The sequence below is a fragment of the Strix aluco genome, chromosome 10 (genome assembly GCF_031877795.1).
Source record: "Strix aluco isolate bStrAlu1 chromosome 10, bStrAlu1.hap1, whole genome shotgun sequence".
In the NCBI taxonomy this organism is placed as follows: Eukaryota; Metazoa; Chordata; class Aves; order Strigiformes; family Strigidae; genus Strix; species Strix aluco.
The window spans coordinates 5,398,084-5,415,915 of record NC_133940.1 but is presented as its reverse complement, the minus strand read 5'-3'; the positions used below and the strand labels follow the sequence as shown (position 1 = coordinate 5,415,915).

The 17,832-nt window shown below is 46.5% G+C and overlaps 1 protein-coding gene across 2 annotated transcripts in view; it reads right to left on the bottom strand.

Moving 5' to 3' along the window:
* Positions 1-17,832, bottom strand: part of LOC141927720 (gamma-aminobutyric acid receptor subunit beta-4) — a 77,215-nt gene that overhangs the window by 45,912 nt on the left and 13,471 nt on the right. For both annotated transcript variants that reach the window (XM_074834970.1, XM_074834971.1), the window contains exon 3: positions 2,345-2,412. In XM_074834970.1, coding sequence (XP_074691071.1) covers positions 2,345-2,412 — 68 coding nt within the window. The remainder of the gene's footprint in view (positions 1-2,344; positions 2,413-17,832) is intronic.

The window sequence follows — 17,832 nt, the reverse complement described above, 5'->3', positions numbered from 1 at the left end:
AAAACCTGCTCTCCCATGCACCCCACAGAGGTATTATTGTTTTATTGTTGCTGTTTCTCCCAGCCCCAAGCACACACATTTGGCCCAGCCATCCTGCGGCAGAGGGAAGCGGGTGTTCGCTGGAGAGGGGAGAGCATTGCATTCACATGGCAAGGGCTGAAAAGTGTTGCTAAGAGAATGGCTACTAGCCTAGGACATGACATGCCTGGCCACAGCTGCTCAGAACAGGTGTACGACAAAGCACTTGATCAGCTTTTATAGTCCATGGACACATCTCCAGCAGGAGGTTCATCCTGAACCTGCCCCTGCAGTGCTCAGCTGTCTTAGGTCTGCAGAGGAAGATCAGGACAGTTGTTACAGGTAAGCTGGGAACCAAATCCCTCATTCCCAGTTATGTTTGTGCAAGCTGGGGTCTTAAGCTACAGGTCCAGACCTCAATTGTTCATGCTGGCTCTAGCAAGGAGGGTGACAGCTGGTTCACCACATAGGAAAATTCAGGTCCAAGTTGAGACCGGGGGAGGAGATAACTCAAAGTTGAGCTCTGCCCTGACAGGCGAGATAGATGGAACTAGGTTAAGCCATCTGGCTCTTCTAAGTTGAGCCTAACCTCAAGCACAGCTACCCAATGCAATGAATTTCCAACTGCACACTGTCCAGTGTCACTGTTACTAGACTGAGGTGTAACATGTCGTGCAGATAATTCCGGTAATGATGGGATGGTAGCAGAGAGTCTGCAAAAGAAAGTGTTCCATATGAGAAACTGAAGGTTCGTGGTTGGCCCTTCACCCTGGGTCATATCAACATATGCATTCAGGATTTTCAAGCGGTTTGGAAACCAAAACAGCTAATCAGATTGTCTTGTCTCCCCTCCTCCCTGCCATGCAACAGCAGAATAGCTGGTGGGCCAGAGAAACAGGGCAGGAGAGTCTAGAAACAGATAAATAGGACAGGAGCATTGGGAGACAAAGGTTTTAATTGATTTGAACAGCAAGAGTTCTAAACTGGCCTAGGATTCTCCTGCATGGGTCAGGAACTGAGGAACAAGACAACAGCTGCCAGGAAGTCCCCACTAGCCTTCCACTCCACGCAGCCTCTTGGAAAGGAGAGAAGTTTAGAGGAAAAGCCTCTGGGAAGGAGGGAGGAACGCAAGGTTAGACAATGATGAGCTCAATCCATGTCCTCTGCTGGGTGCTAAGGGCTTCTGAGAGACAGATAGCACAGGCCTGGATGTGTACTCAAACCATGACCAATATAATCAACAAATTTCACCCCAAACAATTGCTATGTGAGCAGATAAATTTTTTCTTCTCAATGGTATGAAAAGTTCCAGTCTATCAATGCCAACCAAAACCAGGTAACCATTAGATGCCTCCCTTTCCAGTACAGATATCCAAAGAAATGCCAAATTACCACCAGCAAACATGAAAAGCCACTGACTGTAAAACCACCACTGCCTTTGTATCAACTGAAAAATACAGTTTGCACCTACTCTTCTCAGGCATAAGCATTAATGACTGATAGAGGTGTCTGTGCAACCAGCACAGAAGTATAAGGGATGAGAATCTACTCTGGATAAGATGCCACTAGCTCCAGAGATGTCAGCAGAGATCCTCCCATCCACATATTCACAGATAACACCAGGGATACTTCAGTGTGCCAGTATGGACGTCACTAACCCTACTAGAATTTACCCCGCATTAGGAAGTGAACTACAGCCTTTCAGCATGTCCAACCACATCACAAGTACCATCAGCACGGGTAGGCGTGTACTGCAGAGGTCCCACATGCCACACCTGACTTGCAAGTGTTGTTTCAGTGAGTTCAGGGTTGTTTCAGCCTGGGGTTGGGGTGAGGTTGTGGGGACAATGGACAGTCAGTCCCAGTGACACAGGCCACTCAGCAGGTGGAAGGAGCAAGGCTCAGACTGAAACCAGTATGCTGAGAAGGAAATTTGGAAAAAAAACCTCATTTCCTATTGCCCAGTCAAGTGTTTGGTTTTCTTTTTCATCACATGAAGAAATTATCCTTGAATTCCTTATGCTTTAGTGAGGAAGAATTCTGTCTTGAATTAGAGTTCCCATCACCCCTCAAAATTCTCTGTCCGAAGCAGCAGAAAAAAATACTTCTTCAGTACCAGACAAATGTCATTTCTCAACAACTTCCCAGCTGCAGGGAACATCTGTAGTAGGAGGTGAAGGAAGCAGGGGTGTGCCTACCCTGCTTTTCAGAAGTGTACCCTGGGATCTCAGGTGGCTCCAAGGAGCTATTGTCTTGGAAGCACATCTCAACCAGAAAATGGAAGAACAGTTTATAGGCTTTTTTTTTTTTTTCTTTCCAAACTTACCATGTTGACTTCAGAGATCTGGTCAATGCTGGAGATATGGATGCTCATTCCCACTGTGACAGGGTTACCTGAAACAAAAATGGACTGGGTGAGGACCACATTCAAGACCTCCTCCCTTATCTGCTATTAAAGAATTGCCTAGAAATGCACGGATGTGATTTGAAGCAGCCTCACATTCCCCAAGTATCAAGGATTTCCAAGTCACATGTGCTCAAATGGTTAGAGAAGAGTAGATTTCTCTAACTCCCAGCCTTACAGACTCACCCCTAGGAGTAGTGCAGCCTAAGCTTGATTCTTTAATTCCTAGAAGTTAATTACCCCCTAGTTATACAATTATTTCTGGTTATTCCAAATAATGCCTTCAGAGACCATCAGTAGGCTCCCAGTGGGCTTGCATAAGGTGTTACTGATTGACCATACAAAGAACATAGCAATCAAGCCCATGCAACAAACAGGCAGGAAAGCTACTCCAGCTCACTCCTCCATCACTCTGTCAGCTCTGAGTGCTCAGCTGAAAACCCCAAGTGAATTTGAATACCCAAGATACCAGACAGGTACAGGAACCAGGTCTATGACGAGAGAAAGCAACATTTGTATAGTAGCTTTTCAGACCAGAGCAGTGCTTGGATTAGAGAACAGATTCCCCATTTTACCATGGGCATCAGGTCACATGTCACCTCACATCCTCTTGCCTGCAGCCACGGAGCTGTGGTAGACATCTGTGCACAGGTCTGCTGGGAAATTCAGATATTCCCTTACCCAATGACCAAGCTACCCTCACACCGCAGTAGGTGCCACTGACTGCAGCATGCAAGACGAGCTTGTGAAGAGGCACCACACAAGGGCAGTCACAGCCTGACCTATTGCCCTCTCTTGCCCAAGTGCAGCAAGAGCTGTGCTACCACTTCCCACAAACCTGTAGAGCCAGTTTCAGCCAATTATTCCAGATGTGTGGGCATCCCAGACAGGTCCAGTCTCAGACCCAGTTCTACCTAAGCCACTCTGGCTAGCAGCTCCCACCATCAGACAGCAGGACAGCCCTTTCAATGGGATTTAAGCCACATAAAACAATTTGCAGAGAGAAACACATCCACTACCAAAACCAGAAAAAAATCTCCTGTAGCTTGACATGGGATTTCTGAGTGCTACCCTTCTCCTGTCATCCCCACAACCCCAAAGCCAGAGCACAAACACAATCCCACCAAAAGCAAAGCCCCTCTTCTCACACATACAAGGTGGAAAATGATTCCTTGCAATGCAGTACTAGAAAGGGAATGGCAAGCAGTTATGCCACTCAAGGTATTAACTCTTCCATGGACTCATTAGTAGATCTAAGTGCTGAAATATTTACAGATAATAATGAAATGGCTTAGAAAGTAATTAGGAGATTGGGGGAGAGGGGAGAACCACACAACTGGAAATGAAGTGATTTTTTAATTATGTGTTACCAGAAGTAGGGAAGTAGTGTCATTAGGGCTGCCTTGTGATTGGGTGTACTGTTAACCGAGACCCTCTGCTGCAAATTAAGCAGCATTATCCTTTAATGGAATATGAACAACACTGAAAACATCAGAATCAACAACTGTAATTAGGCCCTGCTATGCAAATCTCCTTAAAGAGGCAGTGCTCTTCTCCAGCACTCCTGGCTCACGGGCAGGGGTGCCAGAAGCTCAGGAGACCTTCCAGAGCCTCTGAAAATCCCCACATGGGCACACTCCTAGCCACGTCTTTGCTGTACTTCTATGCTCATCTTTCATGAGAGAACCAGGTGGGAAAATAACCAAGAGTCACGCTAGGGAGAGCCAATTCTCCTGCATCCTCCCTTGCACCAGAGGCAAAAGCAGGAAAGCTTTTAAGAAAGCCTCACTTTGGTAGTTTGTCTTTTTTTCTGAAATCAGGGCCTTGGGATATAGCGGGGGGGGGGGAAGTCACCGCTGCCCTGAGGATCTCACAGACTAATTGGTTACAGAAGGAAAGATGGGGCTGTGCGCAAGGCTGCAGCAGAGCTGGGGAGAAGCCAGCTCCTGACTCCTGATCCTTTCTGCCGTGCACTGTTGTTCCCTCTAAGAGTTGCCCTACGGCTGGCGTTACGTCCCGTCTGTCACCACCGGTACTTGTGTCACTGTGGTTATGTGTCCCCTCTTCCTCAGTGCAAAAAGCAGTTCTTCCCTCCTCTGCTGTGTAGGAGACCCACTGAAACCAGTAGGCTGGGTAGTTATAACAGGGGAGCACTGACTGTGGTGATGTACAAATATTTGTCAAATACAGAGTCTATTCAATCTAATCTATCTGTCTAGACATTTGTGCTGTGTTCATCACCATGGTATCTGAGCGCCTGAGGTCATGCAGTGACTCAGTGTCAGAGCCATGGACAAGATCCAGACCTCCCGACTCCCAGATCCAAGATGAACTCTAGAGTGGAGATCAGCCACGCTGCTCCCCATCAGCCTGGGCTCAGCTGCGTCCAGCTCCCACGCACAGTCAGCAATGTTCCTCTTGGCTGCTCTGGGCACTGCCAAGGCCTCTACACCCCATCTAACACAGCAAGTGGGAGGGTCCGCTGCCCGCTTGCAGCCCCTGGGGTGTGTGCCCATCAACCCACAGGCAGAGCGTGTGATTGCCATATAAACACTCCAAAGACGAAGGTGTGCAAAGTCCTGTCTTTATTAGACCTACTCTTAGCTCAATCACAAGGAAGCCATTTCATCTTCTCCATCGCTGTTGTGAAAATTGGCTCACAGTCTCCTCAGGACAGAGATGCAAGAGCATGTACACAGCCAACAGAAAAAGCATGCCCTATCTCTTACTGCAGCCCAGCAAAAAACTAGACCGGCTGGTGTCCAACATTCAGGCTGTAAGTAGTACACAAAATAAACAAAGGACATCAATTCTGCCAATGTTAATAGCTTCAGGCAAGAGGGATACAAAAGTAGGGTATTTAAAATATGGGATAACGTCATCTGTAAATTTGTCCAAAAAGGCAGAACTGCATTTGTGGATCTGAGACAAGGCAAAAGAAGAAACCTGATATTAAAGGTCCATGCTTCTTTCTGTGCCTTGCCAATGGGTACAAAAAACTAGACCTTCTCCCCTTAAAGAAAAAGCTTGCGCCTAGAAAAGATTTGTAGGCAAGATCACGAGTGAGGGAGTGTGAGAAATTCTGCCACTTTCACCAGGGAACGGCACCCTCACACGTCCCCGTTTCTCATCACCACTGGAGAAATCACCAACATTTTGTCCTGAAAGTAGTTTGATGCCTGTGAAAAATGTGCTCGGGAAGTTGGAAGGGAAGCAGACAAAAGAGTTATAATAAAACCTGTCCTTTTTCTGCAAGTGATACTTGTCAAATATAAAAACAGTCAAGGTAGAGAACAAGTTGTGCTAATCTGCAATATTTTCCCAGCAACCAGTTATTACTTTCACATTTTATTTTATAATGCTTAAAAGCCCCAGAACCTACAGTCATGTTGGTACATAACTAATTCCTGTGGCACGACTGCAGAGGAAAGGGTGTGTTCCCAAGCCTGGGTCTGCCTGCACCAACAGCCAGAGGTGACGGCAGCCTGCATCAGGACTTCTCTCCCAGATCTCAGCCTGGTACCTCAGCTGCAGAGAGCAGCAAAGAAAATAGCACAAAATTCAGTGTAATAGGTCTCCAGGCAGTGCATACTTACTTGGGCAACTGCCCTGTACTAAGGTTCAAGCTGCCCTCTCTTCACTCCTAGCCAAGAAAGTTAGACTAGAGCAAGCTTGGGCTTCTCTGCCATCAGATCTTCAACTGCAATACAGACTCAGCCAAAAAGACTCAGAAACAGTGGGCAGATAAACAAAGATTACTTTATCATCCACTGTAGCCACACCATTTTTATGAACTACAGCCAATGCTCTGAGGAGTCTGGTTCAGGCGTTTCTGACCATGTGAGCTTGGCAATGCTGGCAGAGCCAAGGCTTGCGGTTGCTAAGGGACATGCATCAGCCTCAAATCTACCCTTTAGCCTAAAATACAGTAACAAGGCACTAACGGGGATCTTGGGAGGTTGCACAGCCCATACCTTTCATAGAAGCAGACCAGGGTTTCTTTAAACCACCAGTGTCTGAAATTCCACAGCTCCCCTGGACAATCTCTTCCTGCATTTCACTGCACTTAGCCCTAAATATCCAAACTAAACCTTCTCTGCAGTGTAAGTGTAGTTTTGTCTCATCATTTCCCCCCAATGATAGCGAAAGAATAAATCAGTCATCTTTCCTTAACAACAGCTTTTATGTACTGAGAAACCATGACATCCCTCTCCCTCCCCCACCAACACTGGCTTGCCTAAATTGAATGCACCTCATTTCTTCAACCTCTCCTCAGAGGTCATGTTTTCTAAAGCTCTGACAATTAGTGCTCCTCTTCTCTGGCCTTTTGCCAGTTTGTCTACATCTCTATTTTAAAGCATGGTATCCAGAAACCAGCCACTGAAGCAAAGATGACATGTCACCAGTACAGAGAAAAGAAAAAGCAACCTCCCATGTACAGCATCCTCATAAAACCACAGAAGCATCTCCAAACCCACTGAACCCATCCTGGGAGCTGCTACTTTGTGTGGGAGGTTAGAGATGTTAAAGGGGCAGCCTAGCTCTTGCCATTAGAGTGCACCACACATGCAGGAAGAGGAAGTACAGAGATTATTTAAGATAAAAGATATTCAAGACCTAGAGATAAAGATTATTCAAGACAGCTCTGTGCATGAGCCCCCGTGTTCCCTGTTTGCATCCTGCCTGTGGCATCACCAGACTCTGATATCCCTGCAGCAGCAGGAAAGTTGCTTTAAGGTCTTCTGCTGAGTAAACAAAGTCAACCAGAGAAAATTAGAGGCTTCAACCGCTAAACCTACATATACAGCAGGTCTGTGCCTTACACTGCAAGGGTAAATACCCACAGGCATAAGATTCTGCCCATGCATAACCCTGCTCCTCACCCCCAGCTCTCCAGAAGCTGGAGGACAGCAGTGGCACTAGAGCCCAGAAACAGCAAGTCCCAGCCAAGGTTGCCCTGCACTGGCTGGCAGAACTGTTTCTGCAAATGCAGTGTGATACAGGTGGGCATGAAGAGGGCGAGGTCTGCTGATATATGTAGCTACAGGACTGCAGTCCCTCACTTTTCAATGACCCCCACACCAAACAGGAGCAGCAGTTAGGATATTCTCAGGTTTGCCAAAGGCGTGACCAGCACACAGACTGTAATTTCACTCCCAGGACTTTTTCCTTCATTCTTATCCCCGCTTTCCTGAACAAGAGAGAACTGTTCAGTATCTACTTGCTCTTTCTGCAGAAAATGGTTTGCCCAAGCTGCTGCCTCCGCTTTGTTCACAGCACTGAACCTCAGGGCACCCTGGCTTTATGTTTACAGCTTAAAACCACGACCCACGTCACTGCTACGTGCAGCGATGAGTTGGTTATACAAGGGCTGACAGACATGGTTAATTAGGAGCTTCCAGGTAATCAGAGGTGCACAGGGTGGCACATTTAGCATGAGGCTTGTCACTAGCTGAGGAGCTGCTGCCTGGATGCAACCATCTTAAGAAATCCAACTCTGACCCTCCCAAAACAGAATCATTTTCTCTTGAATAGTTTTCAGCTGATGGACTAATTAGTCCTGGGCTATAGTTTTTTAAACCCACCCCAAAGATAACATAGAGGCCAGTGTACTGTCAGGACACTCAAATTCGTTGTGGAAGACTCTATAGCTACACCCCAGGACAGGGGGAATGGAAATGCTCCTGGGATTTCACTGTAGAGGAGGATTGTAAGAGGAGTTCACAAATTGCTATCTGCATAATAGCTGTGCTCACAGATCTCAACACTGAGAAGATCTAAATGATGCCATCCCAGCAGGCCACACAAACCAAATCACAAAGTAGTTTCCCAACATTAATTTTCCTGTTCCTTTCCTTTTTTTAAGCTTAGGTACAGCATAATTTTCCTGTTCCTCTCCTTTTTTTAAGCTTAGGTACAGCACAAACTCAGTAAGTGTTAACATGGCTTGAGGAGCGAGAAAAGTTGACCAGGTATCATGAAAGCAGAAATGTTTTGGGAACCACTTTCATCCAGCATCTCTGATTTGCAGTGGCATCTAGAAGTGCCAAGTTCAGCAGGGTCTCTTAAGAACCTACTTAAACTTCTCCAACAAAATCTAGGTTTAAATACCCATCAAACACTCTCCAACCCTTTTTCCACTTGTTTTTTCACTCTTATTTTCATGACCTCATCGCCCTCTACAACTACCTGAAAGGAGGTTGCAGAGAGCTGGGGATGAGCCTCTTTAATCAAGTAATAAGTGATAGGACAAGAGGGAATGGCCTCAAGTTGTGCCAGAGAAGGTTTAGACTAGATATTAGGAAGTATTTCTTTACAGAAGGGGTTGTTGGGCTTTGGAATGGGCTGCCCAGGGAGGTGGTGGAGTCCCCATCCCTGGAGGTGTCCAAGAGGTGGGCTGACATAGCGCTGAGGGATCTGGTGTAGTTGGGATCTGTCAGTGCTGGGTTAACGGTTGGACTAGATGATCTTCAAGGTCCCTTCCAACCTAGATGATTCTGTGATTCTGTGATTCTGTGACCTCTCCCCCACCCACAGCCAATGCTACACACTAAGCTTGTCAGGCTCAGCACAACAGCCAGGAACATCAAACACAGTCAGAGGCTGATATCAAAGCTCTTCCCCTACTCTTAGCAGGTCACTTCATGACATCCGCTGGATTTAAAAGAGCAAAGCATACCATGGCATTATGTTTTTGGCCACTGTTATACATGACCAGAAGGAGATGGTGTCATGGCAAGTCAGCAAATATGACATTGCCTTCTTGTCTGTGGGGGAACAGGGAGTATGAGGGACTTGCTGCTGCTGAGGAATCTCCTCCACGGGAAGCAAGCATGGTATTTTGGAGCTGAAAGACAGGGGCCTGGTCTCCAGAATATCTGTGGCTGTCAATGCCTCTACTTCCCCATGGATTCATTGTTCTTCAGGGGCAGGAGGGTTATCTACCACCACTAATTCTCATGGATATTGCAGCTAGTTTCCAAGTAGGTCTGCAGAAAACAGTTTCTTCTGCCTAACAGGTTTCCTGCATTTTGCCATACTTCTTTCGGGAGTTCTTGGCACTTTTTAAGCCGCTGAGCTTGCGCCCAGAACAAGATTGTGCCTAACCTTGCTAGGCTTTCCATCCATCCACATCAGACCAGACAGTGTCACCCTGCGCAAGGAGGCTAATGAGGATTTCCAGCCTGTATCATTCTGCTCCCCTGGCAGCCTGGCTTTTCACCTCATCCAGTCAGATGACTGAATTTGCACTATTCATTCAAGAAGGGGGAATACTAGGGGCTTCCCAAGAGAAATGAAAAGTTAAAGCAAGATCTCACCAAAATGGTGATATTGAGGACAGCACACATTTGATGGTACGTCTCAGGGAAGGTACGACCGTAGCATAGCTCTTGAGCAGACTTTTGGAATATCCAAGCACTGAACAAATCAAGGGCTTCAATAAGAGACGAGCTTTCGTCCAAGCAAGCAATGAGGCCAATTCTTCATCAAGGAGCCAAGAGACACAGCACTTGCAGAGCAGGCAGAACTGACCGCTCAAGTGCTGCTATCCTGTGATGCTCTTTGCAAACACACAGGTTAACCTTGATAATGGCAGCCACATTTCCAGCATGTTGTCAAGTGAATCTGTCCCTGTAGATCTGAATAGATACAGAGCATTTTCTCAAGCAAGCTGTGCATGCTTGTGAGCCAGTGCTGAGGGATCCTTTTGGAGGAACAATGCTTTCCCAATGCAGATGTAGCACTCATTCTGTGACTATTCTAGGGAAAGCAGAGAGCTAAGGAGCACAATCTGTGAGGCACAGTGGATTACCTAATCTATCTCATGGGTATTTTTAATGGATTAGTAGGTATTAGAGTGGGATATTGCAAATATCCCATGGAAATTTAGAAGTGAGAGAGAACAATCAACTGGCTGCAAAAACAGTGTAAAGGTTGTCCCAGAGGTATTGGAGGATTACAGAGGAAGCTAAATCAAGGTTGATTTTAAAAGATGTTGGTAGACAGCTACCCAAGCTGAATAAAAACAAGGTCTCAAATGTACAGGCTTAAAAATGGAACAAGAGAGTAGACACCAACCCTGACAGCATCTGTACTACTGGTGGACTCAGTTCAGCAAAGCACCTGTACACATACACAGGGCTTTCAACACTGAGAAAATCACTGACAACTCAGAATACCATCTGTTCTTAGGAGAGGCCTAGGTCAGTATTCAGGAGACAGATTTTTAAAGCTATTTCATTCTCAGTGATGAAGATATTCTTCCAAAGCCTTCCGTAGGCATATCTCTTGCCTGGGTGATGCACACTTGGTAGGGTTACAGCAAAGTCATGGGAAAATAAGTTCCCAGGTTTGTCAAACTGCACATTTGCTCTCATTTACAGACATACACAACCGCTTCACTTTACCAGACCTGATCACTATCAACCTGGCATCACCAGTGGGCCCAAAGCAATCAGCTCTTTAGGAGTAACTTTACCAAGAGCACCAATTCCCAACTACCATCCATCCCTTGAAGTAGGCAACACCCAACTCAGACCACAGCCAGTTCACTCTGCAGGGCTGCCACAGCCATCAGTTTCTTTGTCAGAGCAGGGTGGTTGCAGAAGGCAGATCCAAATCTGACCATCTGGAGATGAAGGCAATGCCCTGACCTCCTGGCGCACTGTGCTGCCAGAGTAAGACCCGTCACCTCCCCTCCCCTTCCAGGGAAGTTCCTCCCTGTGTCCTCCAGGGCACCCACACAGACCAGCTCTGCAGCTTTGCAGTCTGCAGGGCACACACTGTGTTTTGCTTTTACATCACTCTGCAGAGCCGGGCACTATGAAACATTGCATTTCCCTGCGGTTACCCTGAGCTAACTCTGGGAAAAGCAGAGACACTGAGCATCCCAGGTCCCTTCAGCTCTTACTCTCCACCAAGACTAGTAGCAGGAGGGCAACAGGGCTTCCCGAGCAAGCATATATTGTAGACTGACAGCAGATCAACACAAGCCAGGCATTTTTTCCCCAGCAGCAATGTGAAGCATCAGACCTACTCTGATCAGCCACCCCCACATTTCTCCACCTGAGAAGACTTCCCTCCTACCTCTGTCAGGATCCTGGCAGGCAAGAACATCTCTGCTGTGGGCCCTGCCAGTGCAGCCGTGGGGCACGGTTCTACCTGCCTGCTAGGGAATGTGGGGGGGACTCAGGAGCAGTCCAGCCCTTTTGCTTTTATTCAGACCTTCAGAGCTCATGTTTGCTCCATCTCCTCACAGAAGCTTTTGGCACCCTGCTGCTCCTCATTTCCTAGCCCACTGCTTGTTACCCTGCTTTTTAAGAGGGCAGATCTTCAGAAAGGATTCTACAGAGACACTAAGTATTTTTGAACCCCATAGGTGAATGTGTGAAAGGGAGCAGGGTATTTATGTACCTACAGCTTTCCACCAGAGCACGATCACCACAATCAGCACAGGCAGCTGCCCCCTTCTGCCTCATCACCAGCTCACCAGGTTAGGCTCAGAGCAGACCCACTCCCAGAGCTCCCTCACAGCCTGGAAACCGCTCTTTGTGACCCAAAACACTGGATTTCTGCACAAACTCCAGTGCTACAATGTCCACAAATGCACATAGATTTTTAAGCAGGATTAGGGCTGAATCCCTATTGCTGAGACCCCCCCAGCACCATGACACTCCTCCCAGCAGCCCAGGAGGTAGAAGTGCAGCAAACCACCTGGGGAAACCACAGCACCATCCTCCTACCCACAGCCAAAGAGCTCCCCATCGCAGGGGTGGTGCTATGTGTGGGATGTCCCATCCCAGCACTTGCTGGGGACTGACACAGGATTCAACCGCCCAGCCCGGCTCCCTCCCTCCACAGGGCCCTCCAGCCCCATAAGGTGGGGTGCTAGGGTGGCACGCAGGTCATTTAGCAACTTTTTCTGCATACCAGCTGGCAGCTGTGGAAATTTCTCCCATGTTGCCCATCAGTCTATCTCATTTCTCATCTGCTCACTCAGGGCACAAAGGTCTTGACCCACCTTTTCAGTGTTAGGCTTTTCTGGCACGTTACCAATAAATGTCTGCTACATGGAGGAGCCTCTCTCTGTGTACTGGAAATACCATCCCCCAAACAACTGCAGACCTGGTCTGTACTTGATTATGTGACCTGTCTGGGAAAACACTCTCACATGTTACCAAATCCTGAGCCATCTAATCCCCTTAGCTGAAAATGAGCCGAACCAAATTAATTTAAATGGGTTAACACAAGCTTCTCCGATCATATCAAATCCATTACTGTGTCTTGGAAGTATTTGTAACAACAACAAAATATCTGGACTTGTCATTTTTATCAAAGCGACAACAAAAAGGTGTTTTCCTTTTTTTCCCCCCGTTTTCAATTTTTAATGAGTGAGTCACACCTCCTCATCACTGTTTAGGGACTCTTGTCTTTAAAGGATACCACAGCATCTAACTCCTGGATTGAATCCAGTTGGACACATGCAGCATGCAGGGAAAAAAGAAAAGAAACAAGATGGCCAGGTCAGGACATGCTAAACTTGCACAGATACTGAAGTCAGGGCTGGGACATCCAGGAGCAGCAGGGGACAGCCCTGCTGTTGTCCTCTTGCCATACCTCCATGAGATGATTTTTTGACAGGGCTGGACATGGTCCTTCATCCCACAACACTGCACAAAGTCAATGGCTGCGGTTTCCAAGGGAGAGAAGGTCACTCCTTTCTTGTTACTTCTGTCAAGTCCTTTGTGGAGATGCAGCCCTTCCCCAGTGCCCACCTTATCCTTCCTGATAGAGCCTGCTATATTAGGGCTTCTGTTAATGCTGACTTCAGATGCCTCCCACCACCACGTCCCCACACCACACGCCTGGACCTTTCCTTACCCTATGAAGGGTACGTGGCCCTTTGGCTCAGCTCAGAGGCAAAGCTTTGGGGGTCACATAGTGCCCAAGGCTTATGCTCAGTGACAGTCAGGACAATTTACAGTGCAAGTACTGAAAAAAAAGGAGTGAGTCAGGCCTGAAAATATCATGACATTCACATTAAAACCGTGAGTCTGAGTTAGAAATCATGAGAAGCAAAGCGCACACACAAACAAGCCTCCCCCTTTCCAAATGTTATATATGGGATGATATGTTTTCATCTCCTAGTTTCTGAGTCTCTTGGATGTACCTTGATCAGGTTCTACTTTTTCTCCACAGTCTCAAGACAGAGAAAATCTTACAAAATTCAGTGATGATTTTGAATCGCAAAAGTTTTGTAGGAAGAAGTATTCAAGTTTGTAAGCTGGTCACTTTTGAAAGATTGACCTCTGCGCTGGTGTTTCCATCATTTCAGTAATGATTGATATGCAAAAGTGTCCTGGAAATTCAACAGGACAAAAGTTACCAGGTTACCTTTTACCCCAGCACCTCTTATTAAGAGATAGAACTAACTGTCATTTGTTCACCAAAATAATTGCTTTCACTCAGGATGCATGGATGAGCGAATCTTGCAGAGCTTTTACATATATATTCATCTCGAGCAATTCATCAACATAATAATCACGCATTATTAACTTGAGTACTCATCAATTTTTTTCTCCAGCTTCAAATACTAGCAAGGAGCTAGTGTGCAATTGGGAAGAAAAACATGTAGGGGAACTTGTGATGAATGTTCTATTTTTGCTATGAAAGGAGGATAAGAAGAAAAATTCAGCTCATAGCCTCCCCTCTTCCTCACTTTCAAAAATTTCCTGCTAAGATGAGACCCTTCCCCGGAGGGCAGCAGACTGGGCTTTCCTGCAGACCTTCTCCCCAGCTGGAGGATGTTTCCTTCTTCAGGTGACAATGTGCCACCAGTAAGCTCCCACCCATAACCCGGGTGGTCTCCTCTTCGACAGCCTCTGCTATTACACCCAGAGCTTTGCCACCTGCAATGGGCAGCCCCCTTCTTTATGCATCCCTGATGAACTGCCTGGTGCAACCCCCCTGAACCTGGCTTTTCCCATGGCACAAATTCCCTTCCGTCTGGAGGAGTCATCTGCTGTGGTCTCACTAACACAAAGCTCCTTAAAGAAAGAATCCTGCAGGTAGATTGTCTCGCTGTGGCCAATGCGTAAGAGAAGAGCCAGAAGAACACCAGGAAGCTGCCTGGTAGCTGTGATGTGTTTGGAAAGATGTCCTGATCAGAAAACCTATGCTGGTTCTGCAGTGCACCAGCTGTTATGACCTGTGGAAGAAGAAGGGGCAGTTTGGTGTTCTCACATCTCAGCTGGCTGATGAGCCTTGGTCCCAAACGCAAGCACAGGATGATAAACTGTCATAGGAACCAAGTAAGGCATACTGCTTCTGGGCCATTGCTCTTGGTAGGGGTTGGTCTGCATAGTATATAAAAGCCTACCACAGCTTGTAGTGGCCGAAATGACCCTGCGGGCTCAGAGAGCAGAGTATCGCACTGGGCAGAGAAGGCTCTGGTGCCCCTTCCTGCAGACAGCCTGTAGTGATCCATTACAGAAGCACAAGAAGACTGAAGGTTGAAACTAGTGCAATAGCCAGGACACCCTTCCCACTTTTTCTACTATACGATATGATCATACCCAGTGAATATATTATCTGCCATGTATATTTTTTTAAAAATATTCAGCCAATGATGAAATTTTCAAAATTTCATTTTTTCTGAAGAGGATGGTGAGGAACGCCCTCCTGCTCCATCCACCAGAAGGGGAACTATTTGTGAACAAAATTAATGTCCTTTGCATGGGAGAGCCTTTCCCATGGCTATACCCCTTCCATTTCTCTGCAGCAAGAAGTGGGCCAACCTGCCTGTTCCTCCGGGGATTTCACAGGCTTCCACAGTCGAAGGAAAGGTCATGGTTTGGTGACCAAGCAGTGGACCAGAGCACTGAAAGTGCTCAGGTTTGTTCTCAAGAATAACAAGCAATAGCAGGAAGCAGAACTTCCCAGTGCTATTCCTTGTGCAGCCACAGGTTTTCTGTGTCATCCCCGACAAGCTGCCCGCTCTTGGTGTCCCCTGGTTGTAAAATGGACCTAGGGAGGCCGGTCATCCCACAGGTACTGGGGAAGATCTGTTAGTCAGTGTTTGTAAAGCACAGGAGCCTTGCTGTTATCTGTCACACAGAGCCCATAATACTACTTGAGAACAAATTATATTCGTGCATAATCAAACCCACATCCAGCTCAGTCCTGATTTGAGAATCCTTTTTGGCTGGTGATGATGTCCAGAGCAGAGAGAGCACAGCTTGATTTCCAGAGCCCAGGCTGAGCTGGCAGAGCTGGCAGGTAGAAATATCTTGTTTTGACTGGTAAACTGAGCAAGCTTGACATGGAAACCACTGAGGGAGAATAAATATGGAACAACAAGATGTAATTTTTACAGAGGCTCTTTTCCAACTATAACTGTACTCGAAGCCATCCCAGACTTGAACTAAGAGGTCCTGAGGTCTGGGGAGGGAAATTCAAGCCATGGTGGGTTTGGCTGAGGCTCAGTTCTGTCACAAGCACAGACATCTATAAGTGCACAATTACTTAACAGCACTATTCCTGCAGGACTGCAAAGAGCAGGAGAAAGAGGAAAGGGAGGCGGGAAAGATCAGAGAAGAAAAAGAGTTTTTAGCTCTGACACAGAACCAAGGATAAATGCCAAAAGCAGAAGAATAGCCTATAGGAACTGCGTGATCAGTGTTCCCCAAACCAGCCTGAAATTCATACCCTGCTTGAAGTAAACAGCAGCATTCCTACTGCCTGGGAGGAAGGGCTGACTGAGAAGAGCTCTGTTTCTTTCCATTTAACGGGAACAGGATCAGTCACTGGATCTCCAGAATATCTGTTTATTTGGCTGATCTGTTCGTGCTATAGGGCTCCACCGTCCAACATTTCTCTCTCACATATGTGATGTGAATTCCTTTAATGGGCTTTATGCCATCGTTAAGCACATCATTTGTCTTGACCATGTTTCTAGTCATGTTTTAACAAGTGCATGATATTTCACATGAAATATCAAGATATAAATAGACACTTAACAAACCCCACCAAGGGCTATCCGCAAGAATGGATCTTACAGACTTCCGCACCAAATGCTGTCACTATTGCTGAAGAACCATCTTACATCAGTTCAGCCTGACACTTCAGTAGCCTCCAACTTTTTTTTCTTTGAACCAGACATAGGTGAGAAAAGTGACATGCACACACAGTCTGTCTTCCATGTAGCAGTAAAACTACAGCATATTCCTTGGCTTTTATGTTTCTTGCTATGTGGGTTAAAAATATTTTTCTGTCTAACTGGGATATTGGGAGTCGTAGGAAATGAACAATGCAGATATGTGAAGCTGCTCTGATGAACAGCTCCAGGGCTGTGGGAATATATTTTGAGTAATCAAAAGGACTTGTACTAATGGGTTTTACACTCTTTACATTTTCCTTTCAGTGGTGGTCCCTCGAAGGCAAGTTTACTGGCAGGAATAATCTCAGAAATGGTGAGTGTTACGCAGATGTTAGTCAAGGAGGAAGATGGGTCCAGGTGAGATGGCAAACATCCTCCAGACTGGCTATAAACAACAATCTGCTTTTAAACAGTTAATTAATTAAGTAGCATTAGAATTATTCTACTAATCAGTAACTTGAATGCATTGTATTCAGTCATAAAAAAGCTATGACTAATAAAAGAGGCAAAATTCGTGGAATAAATGCTTTGTTAAAATGATGGTATCTTTCTTTTAGAGAGATATCTCAGAGCTCCTCGCTAGCCACAGTGCACTACTGTGGACTAGCTCCAGCAGAGCTGGAAAGCAGCTGTGTCAGGGGCCAAGCGGAGCTGCAGGGAATGACTGCACCAGCCAAGGGTGAAAAGAAAGGAGGAGGGCGACCAGATCCACTTATCCAACATGGTCTTTGGAACATGAGAAGCAACATCTCCTCCAGTTCCTGTGAAAGTGTACTGGCTTAATGGATGACCACAAGGCTTTATGTCCACCGCTGGACACCAAATCCAGAAAACAATGCTTGGTACTACCAAGCCCAGCTCTAGGGCAGGCACATAGGTTGCTCAGAAACCCAAGTCCAATTTGACTCTGGGCACTGAGACTCAGGGGAACTCATCTTCATCGCTGTCTTTGTCACTGCACCCAGAACTCCCCCCACTGCCCTGTGTCAGAGCTTCCCGTCTCTGAAGGAGGGTAATAAGGATCTTGTGGGGCCACAGATGAATGCAAAAATATGTTCAACACGCAGCAAGAAGTTCACAAGCTCTGTCACACTGGAGGAAGGGACAGGTCTAATATTCTCAAATATTATTGCACTCAGAAAAAATGCAAGAGAAAACAAAATGGATGAAAGTTAGGTGGAAGGATGCCCACTGCTGAATGGATGTTACAGAGCCAGTTCTTAATTAAACAGTCCACAGGATTCTTGTTCCT